This window comes from Rhinoderma darwinii, chromosome 3 (assembly GCF_050947455.1).
Source record: "Rhinoderma darwinii isolate aRhiDar2 chromosome 3, aRhiDar2.hap1, whole genome shotgun sequence".
In the NCBI taxonomy this organism is placed as follows: domain Eukaryota; kingdom Metazoa; phylum Chordata; class Amphibia; order Anura; family Rhinodermatidae; genus Rhinoderma; species Rhinoderma darwinii.
Window position 1 is genome coordinate 255020449 of NC_134689.1, and position 24318 is coordinate 255044766.

Sequence of the window (24318 nt, forward strand, 5' to 3'; positions counted from 1 at the left end):
AAGGCATCTTCAACAGATGCAAACATTTGATATGGTATTTGTATAAGACAGACAGAACACAACCTAATTTATGTTTATATAATCAGAGATAACGAGGATCCCACTAAATGTGATATTTTTCTGCCCTCTGAAAAACCTCCAACATACTGATCTTTGGACTGGGTTATTATACTAGTGCCAAAGTGTTGAATTCCTCTATTGTTTCTTGTCCTGTTTGTTCATTGCTGGGGATAGCCTTTTGTCTTCTGATATAACTATTTAGCGTGACGAGATTTTTGAGGACATGTGTAAGACATCAGAAGTTGTAAACCAGCTTAGTAAACAGGTGGCCACAAACGTGGGACTATTCTGTCATGTTATCAGTCATGGTTGCCCAATGGCATGATAGCCTATGAGTAACTAAATATTTAAAGTGATAGTGCGGATTCCATACAGTATATTATTAATAGAAAAGACAGTTCTCCACATGTCCATGTAGCAAACCAAAGCATCCACAGACAAAATATTTGTTGGGTGATTTTTTTTGCACAACAATTAAAATGTCTGCTATAATGACCGTTGTGTATGGTAATTCGTAGAAGCAGATAGGAGATCAATGACAGACAGAAACCTCTAACACTGCCTGAGGGAAAACAATAGAATTATGACACAATTACAATAGCCCGTTATGAAGTTTTGCTCATTTCTGAGTGTTTGTATTGTTAATTGTCCAGTGCAAATGAATTGGTGGCAGAATCGGCATATGTAAATTCCACTCTTAGCGACATTTACATTTTCTGCAGGGCATTGCTGCCTAGCACCAGACAAGAGCTATTACTAGTCAGCAATAAATTTAAATCGGCAGAGTGGCATTTCTTCCCCACCAGCAGCTGTACTGATGGAAATGGCAACTGATGGAAGCTTGAAAAGTCGTAGCATGCAAATGGACCTTTAGGCTCTGTTCACATCTGCATTGGAGGCTCCAGTTCAAAATACTGGAAAAAACAGTGCAACATGCTGTGCTATTTTTTCCAGTAAAATGACGGAATCCAATAAACTCAATGGGTTCCATCAGGCTCCAATTATGTCCGTCATGCAAAGAATCCGGCACTCCTATGACGGAGTAGCATAACGGAAACTCTGAATGCAGGTGTGAACATAGTCTTAGAAAGGAAGACTCCAAGACATTTTTTCTCAGACATCAGATGAGGGTCTGGAAGGCCATATGGACATAAACTTAAAGGGGTTTCCTATAATGGACATTTATCACCTATCCAAAGTGTATGATTTATGGGGGCCCCACTACTGGGACTCCCATTCTTTCTTACTTGCGCTACACTCGGATGTCTCTGCCGTTCCATTCGAAATCCTCCTCACTGCGATCGTGTAGTGAGCAGAAACGGGGGTCGGGACCCTCATTCTAATGATTGGTGGGGGTCCTAATCGTGGGCCCCCCCAGCAATCATACATGTATCATCTGTCCTGTGGATAGGTGTTAAATATCCAATGTGGGAAAGAATGACATAATAAATAAGAAGTGCAGAATGTCTACAAATAAAATGTTGGCTGGTTGGGTAATTACAAACTATTAGATTGGGTTCACACGACCTATTTTCAGACGTAAACGAGGCGTATTATGCCTCGTTTTACGTCTGAAAATAGGGCTACAATACGTCGGCAAACATCTGCCCATTCATTTGAATGGGTTTGCCGACGTACTGTGCAGACAACCTGTCATTTACGCGTCGTTATTTGACAGCTGTCAAACGACGACGCGTAAAAATACAGCCTCGTCAAAAGAAGTGCAGGGCACTTCTTTCAGACGTAATTTGAGCCGTTCTTCATTGAACTCAATGAAGCACAGCTCAAAATTTACGGCTGTCAGAGAAGCCTCGCAAAATGCGAGGAGCATTTACGTCTGAAACGAGGCAGCTGTTTTCTCCTGAAAACAGTCTGTCATTTCAGACGTAAAAGCCTGCTACCGTGTGCACATACCCTTAAACGAAACCCATTATTGTTAAAGAGGTTTTCCCAAAATCATAAAGGACCCCCACCGATCAGAAAATTATCACCTAACCCATGATTTGGGGAATACCCCATTAATAGAGGTGAGCAGGTGTTTTTCAAACTAGTGAATTTCCTATTACGAAGCCTTTTTTCCCTCATATAACAATGTAATAAAGCATTTAAGCCTTTCTTGCTACGTAAGGCCTAATACCCACTTCAATTTTTTTCTTCAGGGTGCTATACCTTTTTATTTAATGGATAGCACACGGACACATTTATTTCTATGGGGCCGTGCACACTTCCGTTGTTTTAACGGAACCCTGTGGCCGTTCCAACAAAAATAGCACCGGTCCTACTCCTGTCCGTTTTTGACGGAACAGTCTCGGCCACTTCATTTATTTGGTCCATTGAAACAACGGACTGCACACGGAAGCCATCCGTGTTTCACAGACCTGTCATTAGCGGCCATACAATGGGAAACAGAAGTGTGCAGGAGGCCTAATAGAAAATTCAATGGTTAGCAAACATCAGCAAAAAAGTTTTTTTTTTCCACGTATTTGCTTATCTCTAAATAGAAGAAAACAGATAGGCCTACAGTAACCGCACTATATGTGTGGGCAACAGTTGCAGAATATATGCTGTGAATACTTGCATATGGTAAGGCTATGGTTAGAGCAAATATTTGTCTCTTGCTTTAAACATATGCAGAATGAAGCAATACCATTTATTCGTGTAAGGAGCCAAATCCAGGCAGAGCTGATCTGTAAGACAGAGCCCACCCATCCACACCCATACAAATACAGCAAAACAGGGGCAGCAACTTAGTTATTCTGTGCACTGCACTTTCCACACGATCTCTTTTTTTCTTCTGTAAAGAACTAAATTCAATTTGTTTTCCTACATTGATAGCGGTGTAGTGGTAGAGGGTGCGGAGGTTGCATACACACCTAGGCCCTAATTCCTACATTGATAGCGGTGTAGCTGTAGAGGGTGCAGAGGTTGCATACACACCTAGGCCCTAGTTCCTACATTGATAGCAGTGTAGCGGTAGAGGGTGCGGAGGTTGCATACACACCTAGGCCCTAGTTCCTACATTGATAGCGGTGTAGCGGTAGAGGGTGCTGAGGTTGCATACACACCTAGGCCCTAGTTCCTACATTGATAGCGGTGTAGCGGTAGAGGGTGCGGAGTTTATAGGTCTCTAACAATCCATTAGTAATTGTTAGCCATAAAATACATTAGATCAGGTATTTACATGCAATATAATACACAGAAGGTTGTACATTCCCAATCAGAACTCCCCCGTCCCAAAAATTAACTTTTAATTATTACAACCTAAAACACCTTTTTCAAAGCCTAGGGCCACACAAGCAGTTTTCCTCCAGGAATTTTGAGGCAGATTTTGACCTGCCTGCACTCTTTAGAACGTGTTTCACATCTTTTTTTGTTCGCTGGCAAAAAACAGTGAAAAACGCTTTCTCTGCCTCACATTGGTGTCAATGGGAGGTAAGAGAGGGAAACGCCCGAAGGGCATGTCGCTTCTTTTTCCCGCCTCACATTGCAATCAATGGGAGGTGATTTCGGCCGTTTTTGCCGCAGTTTCCGGCAAAAAACTCTGTGAGCAGGGCCTAAGTGTTTAAAGTTGAAGGCTGGACTGGCGCGACCGCCAAAGGATACTTCGGAGGGCCCAGGCTCAGACAGAGTAATGGGCCCCAAAGATACAGTAGGAGACAACCGTAATTGGAGCGGATTTTGGAGCCAGTCACTTGACACTAGGGTCTATTTCTCATGGGTTGATTCACAAATAACCTATCATTACTCCGATCGCTCGTCCCCATTTTAAAACGATACGATCAGAAGATGAGCGTTTGCTCGTTCATGTGCTGATCACTGCCCTGTTTACACAGGGCAATTATCAGCAACGAGCGTTCCATGAACACTTGTCTGCCCGATAATCGCTCAGTGTAAAAGGGCCTTTAGACCTTTGTGTGCAATGATAACAACAAAGTTTATGATGCAATTAAAAGTAAACATGTATATGTTTGTACAGCTGGGGGTGGGCTCAATGAACCCAAGTCCAATACTTTTAAAGTTTGTAAAATTTAAATTGTTAGGTAAAATACGAAGAGGCATTAACAGGTTCCCGACCGCTGGCCGTAAATATACGGCCAGCGGTCAGGGTCTCTAAAGTCCGGCGTATAGTATATATACGGCCGCACTTCAGAGACTGTGCACGCGCGATCGCGTGCACACAGCTCTATGCCCTGGCTGTTGCTAACAGCCATGGGCACTGGGCAGAATGTCAGGGGTCAATCTTTTGGCCCCTGAACATGTGATCGCTGTGACAACCAATCACAGCGATCACATGCATTTCTGCATAGAAAACAGTGTGCACGCGATCGCGTGCACACAGCCCTGTGCCCTCGCTGTTACCAACAGCTCTGGGCACTGGGCAGAGTATCAGGGACCAATCTGATGGTCCCTGATCATGTGGTCGCTGTGAAAACCTATCACAGCGACCACATTTGTTTTATTTTGACTTTTCTGGCATGACTTAAGGTATGTTTGATGCTTCCGCTATCTACGACCTTACACCCCAAACCCCAATAAGAGACCACACATGAATTTTGGTGTAAAGGCCACAGCAGCCATTTATTAAACACACCTTTTTTCTGAAAAAGAGCATAACCATAAACACATCATAACTCCATGATAACATCCTGCTCTATTTCCCAACTCCAGATAAAGGATCCTTGAAGGCACTTCAATCATTAAACTCCATCGTTTCCTTATTAGGTCTGGACCCCTTACCCTACAGCCGTTCTGCACCTGACCCGAGGGCACCAACCATGTCCAAGACCTCTCTCTCCCTTCCTGGGGACCCTGCCCATCAGGAATATATATGAGCTGGGTAACCACTCCCCAGCCCCTCCAATACTATCCCGGGTTAAACGCCCCGAGTTCTCTTGCAACAATCTCCATTGTTGCTTCTCCTTCTCATTCCGTGCCTCCAAAGACCCCTCCTCCTACCGCCATTGCTACTGTGACAAAACAAAACCCCAACCGACAAATTCCCATAAACAGGAGAAAATACTGGGAGGGCGGGCGGGACAAAAATTTCTCCTGTTGTCCAGCGGGAAAGAGGGCTGCCTCTTCCCCGCATGGACTTATATACTTTATTCTCCACCCACCACATATAGATACATTTTGCCCCATGCCCCCTTTCACATAACCCTCCCATCCCTATAAATATAGCCTAAAACATAATACCTAAACATAATAGCCTAGAACTCCCAAACACCTAGTCATGCGCTTGCTTCATTACGGCTGCGCCTACATTACGCTGGGCTTACTTGACTTAAGGTATGTTTGATGCTTCCGCTATCTACGACCTTACACCCCAAACCCCAATAAGAGACCACACATGAATTTTGGTGTAAAGGCCACAGCAGCCATTTATTAAACACACCTTTTTTCTGAAAAAGAGCATAACCATAAACACATCATAACTCCATGATAACATCCTGCTCTATTTCCCAACTCCAGATAAAGGATCCTTGAAGGCACTTCAATCATTAAACTCCATCGTTTCCTTATTAGGTCTGGACCCCTTACCCTACAGCCGTTCTGCACCTGACCCGAGGGCACCAACCATGTCCAAGACCTCTCTCTCCCTTCCTGGGGACCCTGCCCATCAGGAATATATATGAGCTGGGTAACCACTCCCCAGCCCCTCCAATACTATCCCGGGTTAAACGCCCCGAGTTCTCTTGCAACAATCTCCATTGTTGCTTCTCCTTCTCATTCCGTGCCTCCAAAGACCCCTCCTCCTACCGCCACGACAATCATGTGTGACCCCTTACACATGATTGTCCCTCCACAACTGCAGGGCTTTCTCCATGCCCTCCTTAATGTCCAAGGTCCACATATCCAGACCCACCTCGTTTAGATGAACACCATCCGCCCTGAGGAAACCTACCTCTCTACCCTCCAACTCCTTATGCCTCACCACAACACCGCCATTGCGTGCCACAAACCTGCCAACTACCTTGTTGACCTTTGCTCGCGCTTTGTTTAAGCTATGTACGGAACGTGCCTGCCGCCACACCTTGCGAGCCACAATATCAGACCATACAATAACCACTCCTGGGAACGCCGACCACAACCGCAAAAGGTCAATCTTCACATCCCTCACTAAATCCCTGGACGACCGAATGCCCAAATCATTGCCGCCAAGGTGCACCACTAAGATATCCGGCGCCCTGTCCAATCCCGCATAAAATTGTACCTCTGGTAACAGCCTACACCACAGCATGCCCCGCAGGCCCAACCATCTGACCTGCACCTCTGCGTGATCCATGCCCAACTGCCGTCCGGCCGGACGAACATCAGCACGCACACCTCCCCAGTGTACGTAGGAGTGCCCCATGATCCAAATCAAGCAGGGACCTGCACCTAAAACAACACAAAACAACAACGTAACTACTCCATATCCACCTCCAGCACATCTTATCACCACCGCCTCAAAGCAAGTGAGGCCGCACATACAACCTGTATCTGTCTGACTCCCACCTACCAATCTTCTTAACCATCGCCGGGGATAAACCCCACCGAGCTGCTTCCGTAGCTGCGCCAATTCTAAAGGAATGAGAGCTAAAACCTGCTCCACCTCTGCCGGACAACAGGATACATTTTTTGAACACCTGTGAAAACTGGAATTTTGACAGAGACAGCCCGTCTGCATGAACCAACAAGGATGCCGGGCCCTCAGGCCTCACCGCAACAAACTCCCGAAAACAGCGGACCGGGCACACCCGCGACCCTGGTAACTCATACAAACGCACCACAAAACCTCTCCCCTCCTGATCTGTCTTAGATCTACGGAGCAAACAAGAAAGGCAGGAGCCATCCAAATCCACATCAGCATACAATAAACCCCCTGCCACACTCTTACTGGCCGACACCAACTCCGATATCCGGAACGCCCCAAAGAAAGCCAAAGAAAAGGCCAGTGTAAATAGCCGCACTTCAAATGCTGAAACACAAACCTCCCTCAACAATTCACAAATCGCTACCAACAGCTCAAATGACACCGGCTTCCTGAGATCCCTAACTGCGGAACCCCTCCTGAAACCCTTCATTGCCTGCCGCACCAGAAAGGACTTAGTCACGTCCTCCTCACCTTTCTTCTTAAACCAAAAAGCCAAGGCCGACAAACTGCGAGCGACCATTGCTGCAGACGACCCCTCACTGTACGCATTTCCTATAAAATACAGCAAACACGCCTGCCGATCTGCAATACCTGCCTGCGCATTTTCCAACAACGTCTCCCATACTTGCCACACCGCACTGTACCTCTGCCACGTGACCGCACTAACCGACCTTTCCACAAGCGACATCGCCATTGTCACACCACCTTCCACAGATGCTCTGGACAAGGCAGGCCATGAGACTCCGCCCCCGGCGCCAGCAGACGAAACCTGTCCCACTGTTGACGAGAAAGGGAATCAGCCACAGAATTCAGCACCCCAGGAATATGCACTGCCACAAAATGCGCATTTAACATCAAACCTCTCAAAACTAAATGTCGCAATAGCCGCACGACTGGCGGAGAATTAGCCGTCTGGGCATTAACAGCCTGAACGACACCTAGATTGTCACATACGAAACGCACTCTCCGGTCCCGCAGACAATCCCCCCACAACTCCGCAGCCACCACAATCGGGAACAATTCCAGCAGAGCCAAGTTACGGACAAAACCACATTCATGCCATGTATCAGGCCAAACTCCTGCACACCACTGCCCCTGGAAATAAGCCCCAAATCCACATGCACCTGATGCATCAGTATACAGCTCCAAGTCCACACTAGACACCGGCTGATACATGAGCACCGACCGCCCATTATAGGTCTGCAAAAACTCCCCCCACACCAACAAGTCAGCTTTCAACTCCGCCGACAACCTAATGAAATGATGAGGGGAATGCACCCCTGCGGTAGCATTCGCCAACCGCCTGCAAAACACCCGCCCCATGGGCATAATCCTACAAGCGAAATTCAAATGCCCCAACAAGGATTGCAAGTCCCGCAATTGTATCTTCTTCCTGCGCAGCGCACTCGCCACCAACTCTCTCATCTCCAGCAACTTATCATCAGGCAAGCGACACTCCATGTTATCTGAATCAATCATGATTCCCAAAAACTTAATGACCGTCGTGGGTCCCTCAGTTTTCTCAGGCGCCAAAGGTACCCCAAAATCCATTGCCACTCTCTCCATAGTGTGTAGCAATCCTGCACACACATAGGTACCCGGCGGACCGATAAACAGGAAATCATCCAGATAATGTAGGGCAGATTGCACCTGCGCCTCCCGACGGACCACCCACTCCAAAAACGTGCTAAACATCTCAAAATAAGCGCATGAAATGGAGCAGCCCATCGGGAGGCAACAATCCACAAAATATTCCTCCTGCCAATAACATCCCAGCAAACAAAAACTATCCGGATGCACCGGCAATAAACGAAAAGCGGCCTCAATGTCAGTTTTCGCTAACAGAGAGCCCTTCCCGTATTTCCGAACCCAAACAACCGCCGCATCAAAGTTAGTGTAACTGACCGCGCACAGGGCCGGATCAATGCCGTCATTCACCGACTCGCCTTCCGGATAAGACAAGTGATGAATAAGGCGGAATTTATTCACCTCCTTTTTTGGAACCAAACCTAACGGGGAAACACGCAAATTCTGAACAGGCGGGGAGGAAAACGGCCCCGCCATGCGGCCCAAAGCCACCTCCTTCAGCAGCTTATCCGTAACCAGATCAGGCCGCGCCAAAGCAGACGACAAATTACGGACTACCCCGTCACGTCCAACCGACGTACAAGGAATCCGAAAACCTTCTGAAAATCCTAACCACAACAAATCCGCCACTTTCTTATTTGGATAGCCCCTTAAAAACGGGAGCATCCTTTCCACCCTCACCGGCGTCGCCCCTCTTCTGCTCAGCATCTCCCTGCCTGCCCTTATGCTTCTTGAAGCATCTGGACAAACCATGGGCGCCTCCGCAACCGGAGCACTCGTGCTTGTACCTACAATCTGGGCCGAACTTGCAATGCCCCTCATTATACTGCCAGCAACACCCCTTTCCTGAGGATCCTGACCGACCCGCTGCTGACCCCTGACCGCCGGCCGCATCACGAAAGGGCTGCTGCCCCTGTTTTGGCGCAGACATCAGACGCATCCATAAACTGATATCCTTGTGATCCCATCGCAACGACGGGCGCACCGACTTCCGCTGACGAAACTGTTCGTCATACCGCAACCACGCATTACCACCGTATACACGATACGCCTCCCCTACCGAATCCATATAACAGAATAACGCCGAACAGTTCTCCGGCGCCTTCTCACCCACCACACTAGCCAAGATAGCGAAGGCCTGCAGCCAATTCGCAAAAGTCCGTGGAATCAAACGATACCGCCGCCGCTCCTCCTCCTCCTTCTTACTTTCATCCGGTTTCCACCGGTCCAAATTAAACTTCTCTAACGGCAGCAAAGAAAAAATCTCAACATATTCATCTTTCCATATCTTTTCCCTAATCTCCACCTTCAAATGTGCCCCCAGCGGGCCCTCAAAACACACATAAACCTCACCTTTAGCGGCGTCAGCCAAACGCACATCCTCCACCACCTTCTTAGCTGTACTAGCCGCCTCGTCAACTGCTTTTCCCACAGCCACTACGGCACCCACAACCGGCGCCACTTCACTAACACCCGCAATCACTGCCGCAGCTGCACCAGAAATCGCCTCATTAGCAACCGCACTCCCTGCCGCACTAGCAGACGCCTCACTAGCAGCGCCCCATACCCTCGCTGGCGACTGCTCTACGCCTGGCACAATTCTCATAAAATACTCCTGCATCCCTCTAAACAACAATTGCATCTGTGACATTGACAATATCCCCCCCACATCCCCCCCACACATCCCCGGCACCACATCAGTGGTAGACTCACCCGTACGTCCCTGAGGTGACCTCCCAGCGGACGCGTCCATCACTCCAGATAATCCAGGCGTCGGTCGTGACGATCCTAGGGAGTGGTGCTCCTGCACCCCACGCTCCCCGTAGCTCCCCGCACTTCCAGTCGCTGCTGCTCTAGGCTCCGCGGAATGCGGCCCGTCCACGATCCTGCCACCCCCTGGTGGCGTGGCATATTCAGAACGACAGCCCTGCCGATCCAGTCCTTCTGCAGGGCTGTCAAAATAAAATCTTCTTGTAGTCGTCGCTGCCTGTATAGCAGACCGCTGCCCCCCCTCGTCCGGATGGGGCCCGGCGTCATTCCAAGAAGTTGCCCGGGTACCTCCGGTCGCTGTCGCCGCCGCACGCCTCCCTGCTCCTGCAGGAGGCGATCTCGCTCCCCATCTAGATGCCGCCCGCCTCTTCCTGCGGGTCGGCGCTGGTGTCCTGATGTCTGTCCGCTGAGCTCCTCCGGCACCTGGAGCATCGGCGCCGGAGAAAGCCGTCACTTCCGGACCTGCGCGCGCATCCGGCCCCGCACGCACATCCGGTCCTGTGCGCGCATCCGGTCTTGCGCGCGCATCCGGTCCCGCCTCCACTTCCGGCGTTGTTGTTGAAGACAGGAGGGAGGAAGATGGCCGCCGCGGCCCCCCCCCTCCTGTCACCTCCGGTCTCGCCCGCCTGATGGGATTCCTCCCAGACCTCCGTGGACCGACGCCAGGGTGCAGCTCCGGACCAGCAGGAGGAGGAGGGTCCCTGGAGGGGCTCCCTCGGCGCCGACCAGACCGAGGCGTCTCTGCAGATGAAGGCCTCTCCTGAGGCCTGGAACGCCTGCTGCTGCGTCCCTCACTCTCCTCTCCAGCCGCTGGAACCGGAGGAAGAGCCCCGGCAATCAGCGCATCCAGCCATCCCACGCCGTGCTGCATCGCTGCATCGCGGATCCTGGCCATCGTTGTCTCCATCGCCGCTTCCATCAGGTAAGTAGAAATATTAATCTGTATATTTGTCTTTTAAATATAATAACAGGACAAAAATTTCTCCTGTTGTCCAGCGGGAAAGAGGGCTGCCTCTTCCCCGCATGGACTTATATACTTTATTCTCCACCCACCACATATAGATACATTTTGCCCCATGCCCCCTTTCACATAACCCTCCCATCCCTATAAATATAGCCTAAAACATAATACCTAAACATAATAGCCTAGAACTCCCAAACACCTAGTCATGCGCTTGCTTCATTACGGCTGCGCCTACATTACGCTGGGCTTACTGTCAATCTCCTGCCTCTTTTCTTCTCCTCAAACATTGTTTCAGTTTGAGGAGAAGAAGAGACTCGGGAGAATTGTTGCCAGAAGAATACAGTGAAAAAAAATACAGTTACACTAAAACATTCTCTGTATAGATAGATTTCTATCTATCTATACAATCTATCTATCCATCTATATTTTTTTCTATCTATCTACCTTTCTTTCTTTTATTCTATTAGAATAGGCAGGTAGGGAGTATATAATTATATATATATCCACATATATATAATATATATAGCAATAGCGGTTTATTTTTTTGTTAGCGGTAGTGTAGATATATATAGCAGTTAGTTTGTGTGTTTTATAAAAAAAAAAAAAATTTGTTTAGTTAGTGTTAGTGTTAGTTACGTTATGGCGAGGAAGTTGTTTAGCGCCGAGGAGGCATACGCCATGCTGTGGTCTGAGTCGGAGACCGCATCAGAGATGGCGTCCGAGATGGAACCTGTTTTAGGTAGTGACGATGACAGCGTCACTTCAGGTTCATCTTCAGGGGACGTTGTCCCTGATGCAGTCGAAACTGCAGAACATGAAAGCGCAGGGCCAAGTAGCGCTGTAGCACGGGAGAGCCTGGTCCCTCCAGTCCAGGCTCTTGTATGGGCACCTGCCCCATCTTTTGGGCCTAGAATCCACGGATTTACGGCCACTCCTGGCATAACCGTGGACAATACAAATTTTGTCCAAATGGATTACTTCCATTTATTTATAACGGACGACATCCTAAATCAGATTGTCCACGAAACAAATTTATATGCCACGCAATATATAAGGCAGAAACCTTCATCCACCCATGCCAGAGATTGGACGCCCACCAATTTGCAGGAATTAAAAAAAATTTTGGGGCTCACCCTAAATATGGGTATTGTCAAAAAGCCCTCCATTAGGTCTTACTGGTCAACAAGACCCGCCCAAGCCACCCCAGTATATTCTGCAGTAATGCCCAGGTCTCGTTATGAGACAATAATGAGGTTCCTCTACTTCAATGACAACGCACAGGCCCCCCCAAGTACCGATGCAAACCGGGATCGGTTGTTCAAAATAAGACCGCTAATAAATTCCCTGAATAATTTATTTCTGCAACTCTACACCCCTGAGCAGAATGTAAGTGTGGACGAATCCCTCCTCAACTTTCATGGCAGACTTAGCTTTCGCCAATATCTACCTTCCAAAAGGGCAAGATATGGCGTTAAGCTCTACAAATTGTGTGAAAGCGGGTCAGGATATACCACCGCCTTCAGGATTTATGAAGGGCGGGACCGCACAATAAATGTTCCTGGATGCCCCCCTGATCTTTCCACCAGCAGTAAGATCGTGTGGGAGATAATGCAGCCTCTGCTTCACAAGGGGTACCACCTGTACTGTGATAATTTGTATTCCAGTGTGCCCCTGTTTAGGCATTTGCATGCTGCAAGGACTGGGGCATGTGGTACCATGCGCAAAAACCGAATTGGTTTTCCACAGCAATTAGTGGGGAAGCGCATGGTAAAGGGGGACTCCTGTGCTTATGCATCTGAAGAATTGCTGGCGGTCAAGTTCAGGGATCGCAAAGATGTGTATGTGCTAAGCACGATTCATACCGCAGGAACAGTGGCAGTGAGGGAAAGAGGGGCAACATCGGACAAGCACAAACCAGTGAGCGTGTCCGAATATAACAAGTACATGGGGGGGGTGGATTTAAGCGACCAGGTTTTACAGCCCTATTTAGTAAAACGCAAAACTAAAACTTGGTACAAAAAGTGGCCATTTATCTGTTACAGGTGGCCATCCACAACTCATTTGTGCTCTATAAAAAAAACAGAGGCAGAGACACATACCTGGATTTCCAGGAGAAAATTATTGAAGGCCTCATTTTTGATGTTCAGGACACCCGAGAATGCCCCCAGTCTGAGGATGTCACGCGACTGACTGAAAGACACTTCATCAGTCGGATTCCCCCAACAGCAACCAGAAGCAACCCCCAGAAAAAGTGCTGCGTCTGCAGAAAAGACGGGCACCGCAAAGATTCCCGATATTTCTGTCCCTCATGTCCCTCGCAACCAGGCCTGTGCATTGAGCCATGTTTTAAAAAATACCAAACTGTTCTGCATTATTAGATTTTAGTTAATTCGTTGAAAATATATTTGCCCTACATTACGTTTTTATTTTTCCCCTGATTTTACTCCAAGGGTGAGGGAGGGAATGGGTGGGGGGTGGATGTCATGTTTGATGTTTTCTAAAGTTCATCTGCTGGAGAGCTCCATTTGCATTAACCTGAAATTTCTTATTTTAGAAAACCCCAAAAAATAAATTCCCATTATACCCCTAGATGAATATTTTGGGATCTCGGCTTCAAGAGCAGATATTTTGGAAGTGTTATAGAAACTCTGTTGAGTTTTGTAAAACCAGCTTTGAAAAAAAGCGATTTGTGAAATAATCTTCTTCTATCGTCCGCCCTCCTACATCTCTATGTGATAATAAGGCCCACATATTTGGTATCCCCGTGCACGGGAGAAGTGGCAGAATGTGAACGGAGATTAATTTAGTCCGTGGACTATACCGTGTGTGAAAAATGCTGGTATAAACTGACGCATTTGCAAAAAAAATTGCTAATTTTATTTTGATCCATCTTATTCAAGAAACTTTCAGAAGAAAACTGGACTGTCTAAAAATATGATAAACCCCTTGAAGGAAACCTTGTGGGGTCTACTTGTGTGAATGAAGTCATTTATGGGGTGTTTCTAATGTTTCAGAAGCATTAGGCCCCCCAGAAAACAGTATGCGGCTATAAAATCAAATGCAGAATTCCTGGACCGAAAAGGCCAAAAAGCCTCCTTTTATGCCAAGCCCTGGCACATGCCCGTGAATAAAGCACACATATTTGGTATCCCCATGCACGGGAGAAGTGGAAGAATGTGAAATGCGATGAATTTTGTCCGTGGTCCATTTTGTGTGTGAAAAAGCTAGCATAAACTGACGCATTTGTTAAAAAAAAAAGGTAATTTTATTTTGTTCCATCTTATTCAAGAAACTTTCAGAAGAAAACTGGACTGTCTAAAAATATGATAAACCCCTTGAAGGAAACCTTGTGGGGTCTACTTGTGTGAATGAAGTCGTTTATGGGGTGTTTCTAATGTTTCAGCCGCATTAGGCCCCCCAGAAAACAGTATGCGGCTCTAAAATCAAATGCAAAATTCCTGGACCGAAAAGGCCAAAAAGCCTCCTTTTATGCCAAGCCCTGGCACATGCCCGCACAGTGAATAAGGCACACATATTTGGTATCCCCATGCACGGGAGAAGTGGAAGAACGTGAAAGGAGATGAATTTTGGCCGTGGTCTATACCGTGTGTGAAAAATACTAGCCTAAACTGACGCATTTGCTAAAAAAGTGCTGATTTTATTTTGATCCATCTTATTCAAGAAACTTTCAGAAGAAAACTGGACTTGCTAAAAATATGATAAACCCCTTGAAGGAAACCTTGTGGGGTCTACTTGTGTGAATGAAGTCATTTATGGGGTGTTTCTAATGTTTCAGCAGCATTAGGCCCCCCAGAAAACAGTACACTGCTATAAAATCAAATGCAAAATTCCTGGACCGAAAAGGCCAAAAAGCCTCCTTTTATGCCAAGCCCTGGCACATGCCCGCACAGCAAATAAGGCACACATATTTGGTATCCCCATGCACGGGAGAAGTGGAAGAATGTGAAAGGAGATTAATTTTGGCCGTGGTTCATACTGTGTGTGAAAAATGCTAGCATAAACCGACGCAATTGTTAAATTCTTGCATTTTTTTCCAATTTTGCCCACTTTAGAGAAAAAAAAAAAAAGATATATACTGACAAATGCCACTAAAACAAAGCCCTATCTGTCCTTTAAAAAGAGTGTAAAATTCAAAGATGAACTTTATTCACCTGCTGAGTTATAGTCATCTAAAGAAGCGCATAGCAAAATTGTGAAATTTGCTCTGGTCATTTAGCTGTAAAACAGCCTAGTCCTTAACCGGTTAAGGCTAATATGTTCAAAGTTAGATGGATCCACTTCTGCAGCTGTAATGTACAGTACATTTGGATTGTGCAATGGTATGTGTGGGGAAGGTGGGAAGAAGGAGCAAGTCACTTCTTGAGACGTTTTAGGAGCCGTTTTTCATTGTGTCAATAGGAAAACCATCTCCAAAAAACAGCTGAAAAAAGTTTTCAGCTCTAAAAACGGCTGAAAATCAGAGGCTGTTTTCTCCCCCATAGAAATACATGCAGCCGTGTGACGGCCGTAAAAAAAAACAAATGACCATCACATGAACAATTTCAACGTTCGTCTAATAAGCCCTTAGGCTGTATTCAGACGAGCTTTGTAAAACTAAAACTGATGGTGTTACCATCAGGGAAAAACTGACTATTTTACATCGGCATTCAATCAGTGTTGCGCCAGAGTCCGTGTAGTATGAGTAATCAGCTGTTTTATACGTCAGTCAAAAGAAAACTTTCTGCTTGCTATTCAGTGACTCCAGCAACAGTCCGAAAATAGGACATGTGAACGAGCCCAATGACTTTAATGTGTCACAGTTGACAGCACAGGGGTGGATTACCAAGTCCGTTCTACACTCGGACAGCACATGGACGTGAATAAAACTAGTCTCAATAAGCCCCAACTGGGGGTTCAGTAAAGTCTCTAAATTACAGGAGCCTGGTTTTTCAGTTTTTGCGTGGAGTTTAACTTTAAAGCATCTAGGATAAAGGATCTACAATACAAAATGCTATAGTTTCTTATTTTTCTGTTCTCAGGCACTATGCTGCACCCATTTAAAGAGGCTCTGTCACCACATTATAAGTGCCCTATCTCCTTCATAGTCTGATCGGCACTGGAATGTAGATAACAACAGTGGTTTTTATTTTGAAAAATGATAATTTTTTAACAAGTTATGAGCAATTTTAGATTTATGCTAATTAGTTTCTTAATAGACAACTGGGCGTGTTTATACTTTTGACCAGCTGGGCGTTGTAAAGAGAAGTGTATGACGCTGACCAATCAGTGACCAATCACAGCGTCATACACTTCTCATTGTTCCAGCCCAGCTTCTTTCACTGCACAATCACACTGGAACAATGAGAAGTGTATGACGCTGATTGGTCACGGATTGGTCAGGGTCATACACTCCTCTGTACAACACCCAGTTGGTCATTAAGAAAAAATTAGCATAGATCTAAAATTACTCATAACTTGCTAAAAAATTATCGTTTTTCAAAATAAAAACCACTGTTGTTATCTACATTACAGCGCTGATCAGATTATGTAGGAGATAGGGCACTTATAATGTGGTGACAGAGCCTCTTTAATTTCTGTGAAAGCAGTCATGCAGTAGTGTCCACCTTCCATGATCTCATCACTAAAAAATACATGGCCTGGAGTCTTCAGGTGCCAGGTTGTTCACTAAAAACCTACCTTTATATATATATTATCCAATGTGTGTTCTCAACATCATGTATTATTTATGTATAAAGACACATGCATTCTTATGGTATATTGCATTGGCACACACAATGATCTTGTATGTACACAATGAGAAGGATAGTGTGTGCCATCTTACCTGGTAGTTATTAGCAGGGAAGTTTCCAGGTGAATCTAATTCCCAGTTTGCTCAAATATCCTGTGGAGGCCTGGCACATGTACTGGCATCTGTGAACAGGCTCCCCCACCAAAAACAAAAAAAACACCGGCAGTGCCCCTTTTGTCTCTGTTCTAAGAACACCATTGACAGCAGCTTTATTGTAGTAAATGAATTTCTGAGCCATGGAAACCTCTTAAAGATGGAGGAGTATGGCACTCCCTAGGTCGTGTCAGTAGTTTATTTTAAAGGGAATCTTCTATCAGCAGAAATAACTATGATGCTGGAATGGTGCATATTAGGGTATTGGTTCTGCCCAATAAAGGCTTTACATGTTTTTTAATCATGTGTGGAGGTTTAGTGACAATGCTGCCACATATGTATCAACTCATGCACCAAAACAGCTAGAATAGACCCGTCATATAGTTCACGTTGCTGTGGCACCACAATGAAAACAAACATGTACCAACGGCACCATTAATACATGGCACACACTCGGCCTCTGGTATGAAAGTGGTTTCAGAGAATATTTTTCTGCATATATAAAATGACAAGCATTGATCGTTATAACGCCTGTGACAATGGTGTCATTCTATTTGTTAAAATTATGGTAAATAAAGAAATTGCGAATGTTGTGGAGTGAAGTTGGAGTGTTACTAAGTGAAACTCAGGGCTGCTCTGCACATTACAACGGACACATACTTGTACATTGCCCCTCGGTAATAAATACTCAGTAGTGATAAACTCATGCTGTAAAGTACATTGAAGAATAGAAAATGACAGCAGACATTAGAGGGAAGGGGCCAGTTCCATGAAATGATTGGCAATATTCCATCTTTAATCAGCAATACTGTTTCTTTTTTTCACATAGAAGCAGAACAGTTAACCTCAATGTATAGGAGGCAACTACCATTACGAACACACTTAATATTTCTCCTGGGTTCTAGTGTTCATTCATAGCATTCAGCGAGCATTTCCTGTGTCGCATGCTCGCCAACAGAGCTCTATTCTGAGCCTGTAGAACCGAACGAAGCTTGTACATTGTGGCTGCACAGGTGAACCGTTGTACTGACTAGCCGTCCACCGGCTGCTTTCGTGTCCCAGCAGGCCACTGTTCCATAGCCCTTATTCACTAAACGGTGGAATGTCCAGCCGGTGTGTGTTATTTCTGAGAACCATTCAGTAGAAATATCTGGCTTGTGAGTCAGGAATATTGAGGGGTGGGGCAGGAGAATCCATGGAATTTGATCTGAAAACACACTCCTCACCTCTTTACAAAACCTTGCTTTATAGTGGAGACAGATCTGGTGAGTATTCAAGGAATGTCAGAGATGCACCATTAACCATATTATTATAAAAAAGAAACCCATGAGATTGCCCCATCTGAAACAATTAACACTTTCTCTCCATTTAGTTCATTTAAGGCATTTTTTCTTTATGTACGGACACTTTTTAAGCATTGTAAAGATTACAGCAAAATATTTTACTATAATAACAAAAAAAAGCAATCTGCATTAAAACAAAACTAGAATTCTTTGAGCGTTGGAGACTAGAGTTCCTTTTTAAATAAAGAAACCAATGAAATAATGCATAACTCCAATGGTTTCTCTACGAAAGCTCACATAAGCTTATGACAGTGGTATGGGACTCTCCGGCTTTCCTATATAAACTGAATCTAGCTTGCGCAGATGTCTACTCGTGGTGTCAGACCCACATAGACACTACTACGTATTTGGTAGAATTGCCCTTTAATTCAGACATTTTGGCAGGCAATTAATGAACAGATTAATAAAATGTTTAACTTCAATTAAATTAACGTTACAACTCCTAACCGTGTAAAAACAGTACTTACTTATCCCATTAGTTTTGCCGCTTTTTTGGTAGAACCAAACTGGGCGGTCCTCATCGCTTCCCCAGGTGAACGCGGAGTCCTTCATGTAGACTATATTTCCCATAGTCTCCGTGCCATCAACAGTGCTTCAACGCTTGCTCGCCAACAGTGTTTCCTAACATATTTAAACGGCATGTACTGCGCATGCTCGTCCTAATGCTATTGACTACAAAGTAGAAACCACCGCGCACGCACTGTTATACGACGCTACTGAGGTGCTTATATACACTGCATTGCAGAAGAAAGAATTTGCGCTTGCTCGTCCTAAACTCTAGTGGACAACATGAGGATGTAGCCACTAACAACATAGAAAAAACAAGGGATGTAAAGGGGTTATGGACTATGTTTATTTGACAAAAACGGTGCATTTTTTTTTCCTAATAACTATATTGGAGAAAAAGATTTCTGCCATTTATCTTTTGCAATAGATATGATCATAATCTTGGGAAAACCCCTTTTAGGGGTTAAAGCGTAACTCCGGTTATAAATAACTTTGGCTTAATCAATAGTACAAGCGAATGCAAGAAACTGTGTAATATACCGTGTTACAGAAATATGCCTCTCTCGCCACCTATCAGGCTGCTCCCCCCTTCCTGTTTTCTTAACGGTTTACGCCCTCAGAATTCACTCTTAGAATCCATATTCAGTGAGGCAGGGAGGATACGGCTTCTAATCTCCAGTGAGCGATCAGGTTACAGCTGCCAATAGAAGTCTATGAATGACACAGATGTGCTGTAGCTTCTCTTATAGAGGCTCTATCACCACATTATAAGTGCCCTATATTGTACATGAGGTGATCGGCGCTGTAATGTAGATTACAGCCGTGTTTTTTATTTAGAAAAACGATCATTTTTGACGGAGTTGTGACCTATATTAGCTTTATGCTAATTAGTTTCTTAATGGACAACTGGGTGTGTTTTACTTTTTGACCAAGTGGGCGTTGTGGAGAGAAGTGTATGACGCTGACCAATCACCGTCATACACTTCTCCCCATTCATTTACACAGCATATAGTGATCTTATTACAACACTATGTGCAGCCACATACACACACACACACACACACACACACACACACACACACACTAACATTACTCAAGTGTCCTGACAATGAATATACATTACCTCCAGCCAGGACGTGATGTCTATTCAGAATCCTGACACTTCTGTAGCGTCCGTGTGATATTTACAGCAAGGCAAGCATAATCTCGCGAGATTATGGTGCAACCTGCCATTTAAAACGAGATTACATTTGCCTTGCTGTAAATCTCACACAGACACTACAGAAGTGTCAGGATTCTGAATACACATCCCGTCCTGGCTGGAGGGAATGTCTATTCACTGTCAGGACACTTGAGTAATGTTATAGTGTGTTTATGTGGCTGCACATAGTGATGTAATAAGATCACTATATGCTGTGTAAATGAATGGGGAGAAGTGTATGACGCTGATTGGTCAGCGTCATACACTTCTCTCCCCAACGCCCACTTGGTCAAAAAGTAAAACACGCCCAGTTGTCCATTAAGAAACTAATTAGAATAAAGCTAAAATAGGTCATAACTCCGTCAAAAATGATAATTTTTTTCTAAATAAAAAACACTGCTGTAATTTACATTACAGCGCCGATCACATCATGTACAATATAGGCCACTTATAATGTGGTGACAGAGCCTCTTTAAGTGTTAGGTAACATGCACACGATGCGCATTACATATGGACTTGCCGTGGCAATCAGCAACATAATACAGTAGCAGCAAAGTAAATGATATTTCAAGTAATCTCATTTACATGTTGCAGAATTTCTCCACAGGTAAATTGACCTGCGGTTTGGATTTTAAAATACGCAGCATATCAATTTATCTTGCATTTCCATCTCCGAATTCTGTTACGTTTTTAAAAAAAAAAAAAAGCACCAAAATCCACACCAAAACGTAAAATCTACATCTAAAAACCCAATATTAAGTGCTGATTTTTCCTTAAGAATAACCTGTGTTTATCTGCGTTTTTTATGTGTATTTTCCAAATTTGATTTCGCAATGTGTGCATGTAGCATAGTTGTCTCACCCTAGTCCTGGATTCTCACCTACTCTGCTTATGACTGCTGTGTAATGTCCTCCATGCAGCAGCTAGTGTTTTATGGTCTCATTCTAGTGCTGGATTCACAGCTCCTTACTGCGTATAATGAGTATAAGAAACAGTTAGCAAGTCCCCTGCTCCCTCCTCCATAGACTTCTATGGGCAGCTGTAACCTGATCTCTCAGTGAAGCTTAGAGTCTGTCTCCACTATCTCAGAATTGACTCTTAGTAGTCCTAGAGTATAGAACAGTTAAGAAAATGGGAAAGGGGGGGCATGGTTAGTGGAGAAAGAGGCATTTTTTTTTCTAATAAGATATTACAAAGTTTCTTATCTTCACTTGTGCTATTGATTTATATAAAGTAGTTTTATAAATGAGCTTTGCTTTAAATGGCTACTCTGAGTAAAACTAACATATTGGTGGGGATAAAACTAGTGCAAAGAAAATGTGGAGTAGTTGCCCATGGCAACCAATCAGGTTGCTTAAATTTTTCAAAAGGCATCTGAAAAAAGGGAGAGGTGGAATCTGATTGGTTGTCATGGGCAACTACTTCACTATTCCCTTGCACCAGTTTTGATACATTTCCTCCACTTTGTTCTGCCTAATGCATGAGGCGGTGGTGCATGACACAGGGATTCAAACAACAACATAAAGAGAATAACAGTCACGCACCAGCCCGGCTGCTCTTTTCTGTGACTTTAAAGATATCTATGAACCGTGCAGGATAGAAAGAACGGAGCTGCCATCCATTGACAACACTGGTTTACACTTTTTCTCTGCATTTTTAAGCAGTATGGGGACAAACAGACACATCTGTATCCTGGTGGTTGGGGGCCACACAGTACATCATTGTGGGGCGCAGGTGGTGCACCCCAACAAAATACTAACATCTTGTAGATGACCTCTCAATGGAGAACTAGTGGGAGCAATAAGAGTTCCATGAATAATAACAACATTTTTTTTTTATTTCCTATATTTCTCGGCCTCAATGCAGGATATATCCTGGATAGTTGTGCTAGAAACATCCATATCTTTGTCTTATTAGAGAGTTAGACATACTATATTTTTTCAGCAGGCCCATGACCTTTTTCTTCCTTAGGAATTAATATGAAGTCATGATGTAGAAAGTTTGGGCAAGTTCTTTTTCCTATAATCCAATAGTAACATCTTTAGGGCTTCATAATTGAGGACTATAAACGGAAGACTTCACAAGGCATTATACAGACAGGACATCATAGAGCCCTCCAATATAGAACATTATGAACTTTGTAGATTGCTATAGTCTCTTTTGACTAGAAGCCATGCTACACCTCCTTAATACACTTTCTTCAGGTAAATACACCAGACTTACGTATTCCCTTGCAATGCCGCTTTAGCTTTCCAGGCTTTCTGTTTTGCCTTCAACCTTTTTAGTCTGTTTCTCTTATTATTCTTCTTCGAGTTAGTAACATTAGGTACAGAAGTAGCCGGCAAAACTTTGGTCTTTTCTTGGCAAGGAGCATTTCTTGGTTGATTTAGCTGTTGATAAGAACATAATAAACAATACACAATGAACAATACACAATGATCCACAATACAGGCGCTGATCTTGAATAAACAGAAAAAATAAAAATAAAAATAAAAATTATATATATATATATATATATATATATATATATATATATATATATATATATATATATATATATATATATATATATATATATATAGACTTTTCCTCAGACATTCAACCTTGCCCTTCCACCTGCCGGATGACAACCATTAATGGCAACCATTACAGTGCATTAGTAGTTGGCAGTAAATATACACTATTACATCTTTCCTGCTTCCCCTCTCCTACTAGTGAGCCTGTGTCATCTTCATTATTGCTCTGGAATTCTATTTTTGAAGAGGGAAGATTAAAAGGAACCGTGCCAAAGTTTTGGCCCATAACAATTTTTAAAGGGAACCTTTCACCTGCCCATACATGTGCAGCTGAGTGCAGCATGTAATGGGGAGGGCTGTACAAACTCTGGAGCACTTCACGTTATTTTCCTATCTTCCTCCGTTATTTAGATATTGGTGCCGTTATTTTTGGTACCGGATATTTAAATAACCCCCTGAACTGTCAGTGGGGCGAATAATTAACAAGGGGGTGTGTAACATCGCTGTGACACTATCCAAACAGCTACGGACTGTGTCACAGCAAGAGCTGGCGAGAGAGCGTGTGCGCAGCTCGGAGCTGTGAGAGCATGCGAGCGCACGCTCTCACTCTTTAGCTCTCGGCAGACAAGCTGAACAAGACTGTGTGATCTCTCGCGAGAAATCACAGTCTTGTCCTCGTCTGCAGAGAGCTAAATAGTGAGAGCGTGCGCGCACAGCTGCAATGCCACTGCGGAAGCTACTCCGGCCGCCATGGAACAGAAGAAGAATTCACATTCTTCTTCTCCTCTTCTGCTCCTTGGTGGCGGCGGAGCTGCGCGTGCACACGTTCGCGGACACGCCCTCCTCTCTCCAGCTTTTGCTGTGACACTGTCTGTAGCGGATTGGACAGTGTCAGTGTTATTTTACACGCCCCTTTGCCAATTACACACCCCATTGACAGTTCAGGGGGTTATTTAAATATCGGGCGCCAAACAGAACGGCACCGATATCTAAATAACGGAGAAAGATAGGAATTTTATTTTATTGTGAGACAGGGTTTGTACAGCCCTGCCCATTACATGCTGCACATGTACAGGCAGGTGAAAGGTTCTTTAAAGGGGTTGTAAGAGTTGCTTAAAAACATCTACTTTTCCCGTAAAACCACCGCTCGCCTGTGCATGGGTTGTCTCTGGTAATGCAGCTCAGCTCAATGCATTTGGAGAAAAACCAGACGACCTTTTTTCCTCATCTCATACAAACCCTGTACAGGGAATTGTGGCAGAACCACCAGAATATGAATCTGAATGGCGAGAATTAATTTTGCCGTAGGTTGTACTTGCAACCTATTGGATCTCTCGCAATTCTTTAATGTCATAATGAGGCTTCTATTTGCTCTCTTTCTTTCTGGGATCCATATTAGCAATTACTGGCAGTCGGTGCCAATCTTTATTGGGCTTTTGTTTCAAATGTAAGTAAGTGTCGTGAGTAACATTGAAGGTGCCAATCTTTATTGGGCTTTGCTTCAAATGTAAGTAAGTGTCGTGAGTAACATTGAAGGGTTTTAGATACATGTACAGTGAAGTCCTTTCATTTAGAGAATATGATACTATATATAACATATACGGGTATATTCACTATTAAAATTGAGCCAGAAATCTGGTGTACATGCCGTGAGCCACATTTATTAACTTATTGGCTTATTGGGAAAGGTGTAGTCTAGGAGAAAGGGGTGTGAGCTAAAAACCAAAATCATGGTCCAAAATGCACCAACATTTTGGCACAAAATCTGGGGTGCACTAAGACAACTAATAGGTGGTTTAGGAAACAGAAAATAGTCTTGCTTGATGCACCA

The 24318-nt window shown here is 44.6% G+C and overlaps 1 protein-coding gene across 1 annotated transcript in view; it reads right to left on the minus strand.

Annotated features, from left to right (window-relative positions):
* Positions 1–21787: 21787 nt before the first annotated feature.
* ICE2 (interactor of little elongation complex ELL subunit 2) overlaps positions 21788–24318 on the minus strand; it is an 85496-nt gene continuing 82965 nt past the window's right edge. Inside the window, exon 16 of the mRNA XM_075857788.1 lies at positions 21788–22361. Within this exon, the coding sequence (XP_075713903.1) occupies positions 22191–22361 (171 nt within the window). The 3' untranslated portion in view covers positions 21788–22190. The remainder of the gene's footprint in view (positions 22362–24318) is intronic.